The 4,852-nt window shown below is 45.9% G+C and overlaps 1 protein-coding gene across 1 annotated transcript; it reads left to right on the top strand.

Annotated features, from left to right (window-relative positions):
* The first annotated feature begins 868 nt into the window (after positions 1-868).
* LOC120385089 (zinc finger protein 501-like) lies at positions 869-3,427 on the top strand. The gene is made up of 2 exons (XM_039504212.1): positions 869-986; positions 1,396-3,427. The coding sequence occupies exon 2, from the start codon at positions 1,404-1,406 to the stop codon at positions 2,955-2,957; it is 1,554 nt and encodes a 517-aa protein (XP_039360146.1). The 5' UTR covers positions 869-986; positions 1,396-1,403; the 3' UTR covers positions 2,958-3,427.
* The last annotated feature ends 1,425 nt before the right edge of the window (positions 3,428-4,852 follow it).

Genomic DNA, 4,852 nt, shown 5'->3' with positions numbered 1-4,852 from the left:
AGGGGACAGGAGCCAGCTGTGTGGGGGTGGTGGGGCCTAGACACTGGATATTGAGAGCCTAGAGCCAGCTGTGTGCTGGGGAGATGAGCAGGGGAGAGGTGCTGTGAAAGCAGCCGAGAGCAGGTGTGAGCGCTTGTCCACTCTGCAGCATGATGAGGGAGCCCAGCGTCCCACTGCCAAGTGCCCTGCCTGCCCAGGGAAAACTGCACAGTGGTTTTGTTGAGCCCAGACTTGTATGAGGAGGGAAGAAATTGGTAGCAAGTCTCAAAAGCAGCCAGCCCCCATTCTCTGCCCTTCACCCTGCGGATGAGTCAGGTATCTCTGGGCAGAAATCTGGGGGGTTGTGACTGCATGCCCCACCCACGCTCTGTTCAGAAATTCCGAATATGAAAGGTGATTCCAGAAATGAAGAGTAATTTGGGGGAAAAATGCAGTAATAGTGGCAATTTCTGGAAAACACTGGCCCTAGTTGTAATATTAAATTACAATAGTCTCGATATATATGCCCTGTGTTCATCTGATCCGTCACTCTGCTTTCACATAGTTCACTGTGCTGGTGGGTTCTACCTGTTCCCCCATTCTGTCTGTCTTGTCTATTTAGACTATAAATTCTTCAGGGCATGGGCTATCTACTATTCTGGGTTTGTACTGTGCCTAGCACAACAGGGACCCATTGTTAGTTGGCCTTTAGGCACTATGGTAATTAATATGATTTATAATAATAATAACAACCCTCCTGCCACTTTGAGCCAAGGAAGCTGGCTTTGGGATGTTACTACTTAAAAATGAGCTTGGGTTAAAACCATTAAATATTTCTTGTCACAATTATCCCACAAATTCCACTGAACTTCCTTGTTTTCTGTCTTGAGCAGGGTTTCCAGTTTCCAAACCTGATGTGATCTTGTATCTGGAACAAGGGGAAGAGCCTTGGGTCCCAGACCTCCACAATTCTGAGAAAAAAGTGCTCCCAAGAGCTACCGGCACAGGTGAGGAATTGATTAAACCAACTCAAAAACTGTCCGTGAATACAAGAAACATTTGGGATGCCGTACAAAGACCTTGTGAGCTCTCCAATTTCAGGATTGTTCCCTGCAGATGTGGAATCATTAGGCAGAAGGTCACTCATGGCTTCCCACCTATCCTGTCTGACAACTGGCAGCAGGTCCCTCCCCAATCTCACTTTTCCCTGAGAGTTCTGGTGAGATGCGAACCCAGAACTGATCCCTTCCTCTCTCTCCTCTGGGGAATGGTTTGGGGAAAATCAGCTCCTGAGATGTTTGATCTCTCCCACACGTATTTTGGTTTGTTCATCCCTTTTTCCATTCTTCTCTCAGATTTGTTTTCTCTCTGGCGCAGGGAGTGACCTCTCTCTGGATTCTCTCTGTCTTCCATCAGGTGTTGGGATGGTGAGTGAGAATGAGGAGAAACCGCAGCAGGAAGATGCTGAGCAAGTAGAACCACATGCGACGACATCAGGAATCTCCAAAGGGAATGATTCCAGGAGTTGTGCACTCCCAGAAAAAGCAAAAGCCTGTGAGAGTCAGCACAGGCCAGAGGAAAACTTCAATAGCCACTCAGACCTTACTACATGCAAGATAATCAACTTGGAAGGAACATGCTACACATGCCATGAGTGTGGGAAAAGCTTCAATGGGAGCTCTGACCTTCTCATACATCAGAGAATGCACAGAGGAGAGACACCCTACACGTGCTCTGAGTGCGGGAAAGGGTTTAATTGGAGCTCAGCCCTTATCACACACAGGAGAATCCACACTGGAGAGACACCCTACACCTGCTCTGAGTGTGGGAAAAGCTTCAATCAAAGCTCACACCTTATCACACATAGGAGAATCCACACAGGTGAGAAACCTTATGGATGTTCTGAGTGTGGAAAACGCTTCAATCGGAACTCACACCTTATTACACATAGGAAAATCCACACTGGTGAGAAACCTTATGGATGCCCTGAGTGTGGGAAACACTTCATTGATAGTTCAGCTCTCATCTCACATCAGCGAATTCACACAGGAGAGAGGCCCTACATATGCTCTGAGTGTGGGAAAAGCTTTAGTTGGCATTCACACCTTATCACACATCATAGAATCCACACAGGAGAGAAACCCTACACATGCGCTGAGTGTGGGAAACGCTTCATTGGTAGTTCAGCCCTCATCTCACATCAGCGAATCCACACCAGTGAGAGACCCTACACATGCTCTGAGTGTGGGAAAAGCTTCAATCAGAGCTCTGCCCTGACCACCCATCAGAGAATCCACACAAGAGAGAGACCCTACATGTGCTCTGAATGTGGGAAACGCTTCAGTTATAGCTCATCCCTTACCACACATCAGCGAATCCACACGGGTGAGAAACCTTATGGCTGCTCTGAGTGTGGGAAATGCTTCATTGATAGTTCAGCCCTCATCTCACATCAGCGAATCCACACAGGAGAGAGGCCCTACACATGTTCTGAGTGCGGGAAAAGCTTCAATAAGACCTCAAACCTTATCACACATCAGCGAATCCACACAGGAGAGACGCCCTACACATGCTCTGAGTGTGGGGAACACTTCAGTTATAGCTCAGCCCTTACCACACATCAGAGACTCCACATGGGTGAGAGACCCTACACATGCTCCATGTGTGGGAAAAGCTTCAATCAGAGCTCTACCCTGATCACACATCAGCGAATCCACACAGGAGAGACGCCCTACACATGCTCTGAGTGCGGGAAAAGCTTCAATCAGAGCTCTACCCTGATCACACATAGGAGAATCCACACGGGTGAGAAACCTTATGGATGCTCTGAGTGTGGGAAACGCTTCAATCGGAGCTCACAACTTATCACACATAGGAGAATCCACACAGGTGAGAAACCTTATGGATGCTCTGAGTGTGGGAAATGCTTCAATCAGAGCTCACACCTTATTAGACATAGGAGAATCCACACCAGATAGACACCCCACACATGCTCTCAGGGTGAGAAATGTTTCAATTAGCGCTCAAACTGTATTAGACATCAGAAAATCCACCTGAGAGAGACTTGTCATAAATGCCTGGCCAAGGATTTATTTTTCTAATTTCCACATAGTGATCTTTGCACCATCTTCACTGTGGTATCTCAGCTACCCCAGATGAGTTGTCTGCTTCTGCCTTTTGCAGCTCACCCTTCTTTAGTGTCAGTCCTGTGATCTTTTCTATCAACTCCTTTCCTTTTGAGTCCAAGGAGTGTGTCCCTCCAGCCAGGAATGTTCAACAGCTCCAGGTGATCCCGACAAGCTACACTGAGGCAAAAACTACCTGTGCCTTACATCCACTAGGACTGTACATGGCATCGGCTGCTCAGGTTAGTGACCTTGGTGTGAAAAGACAATTATAGTTGTAGAGCAGATGCAGCCCAGGTGCAATGGCTGATATTAGCTTTCCCCTTGACCTGACCTAAACTCCATCACTTTTCCAAGTCTAAACAATCCCTGAGCATCACGGTTATACTGTTCCCCCATTTCAAAGCAATTGTTAGTCATTAAGTTCCCCCTTAAGGAACAAATTGTTTCATTCCCAGTTCCTCTGATGTTGCTTCAGGTTTTGCTGGAGAACAGATATTTTTACTATCATTTCCCTCTCTTAAAATATATTGAACTATAACAAAGAGCAGGAACGGGGCAGTGATAGGGAAAAATGGCATTTCCCCTCAGTAACAACAGAAGAAAATAGGGTAAGTCAGAAGGATTCCCTTATTCCCCATCACATCCCAATCCCCCTGTTGTTCAGTTGGTAAGGTCAATATTTTCACTAAAGGGCTGGAAAGAGGATTCCCTAGTAAATGGCTTGGAACTAAGCAAAATACCCATGCATTTGGCTCCCAAAGCAGTTGTGGCCTGGGTCCTTCAGGGGGTCACTCCTGAAGAGATCTCCTTCCTGATCAGCTGCATGTTGCTGCTATTTGGGAAATGCAATCCCTATCTAGGTAGAGATGGGAAAAATGGAAGTGACATTTCTGTTCAGCTCACCCCTGGGAGGTGCTACAAATGTGTAGAAAATGAAATTCTTGTTGAATGTGATACAGCTGCAGAAAGATACCAATTTTTAATAGATACCTGACATTTGGTGTCTTACAGGGATTCTAAGCCACACCTGAATTTAGTCCCTACTTTAAATCTGTGTCACCAGATTAAAGAAATAAATGGGCATATTTGAGGGAGTTATACCTCACTTTCACTACTGATATGTTGTGTGGTTGGTGAAGAATTCTGTGCCAGAGAAGTGTAAAATTATCCAAGTAAGGTCAAAGATTTGACAAGAACTCAGGTAGAAATTGCTGGTACCAATGACTGATTTTCACCCCGGAGATGGAAGCTCAGGTAGACTATTTGTAGAACCCTGCTCCCTAGTTAAATGGCATTGATCACACTCCTAATGGATGCCATGATTAAACTGGGAACAACTGTCAGTTTCATGAAGCACAGAGAGAAACAGCTGATTCCTTCAGAGCTGTTCCATGCCTATGGGTCCCAATCTGGCTACCTTATTGGACAAGAAGCACTTCCATGCTGGGCAAATTATGGTAGCCAGTGGGAGAGTGTATCAATTCCAAGTTCAGACTGCAGGATACATGAATGCTGAGTCCAGAGTCTGTGGTTAGTCTCTTAGTTTTGCTCTTGAGTCTAATGCATTTCTATCACTTCTCCACCTCCTGATACTTTGAAAGATGAAAAAGTGTGAAAATAGAGCACAGGTGTTTTTTCTCATGATGCAACCTTCTCACGTAGTGTGAGACCCCTTCCACCCACACTTGTGGGAGAAGATCCAAGGAGAAATGAACTCACAGAAATGGAAGGCTTCTAGGTTATTG

Source organism: Mauremys reevesii, linkage group 17, assembly GCF_016161935.1.
Source record: "Mauremys reevesii isolate NIE-2019 linkage group 17, ASM1616193v1, whole genome shotgun sequence".
Taxonomy (NCBI): domain Eukaryota; kingdom Metazoa; phylum Chordata; order Testudines; family Geoemydidae; genus Mauremys; species Mauremys reevesii.
The sequence above is the reverse complement of the archived record's forward strand: the minus strand, read 5'-3'. Positions and strand labels throughout refer to the sequence as shown.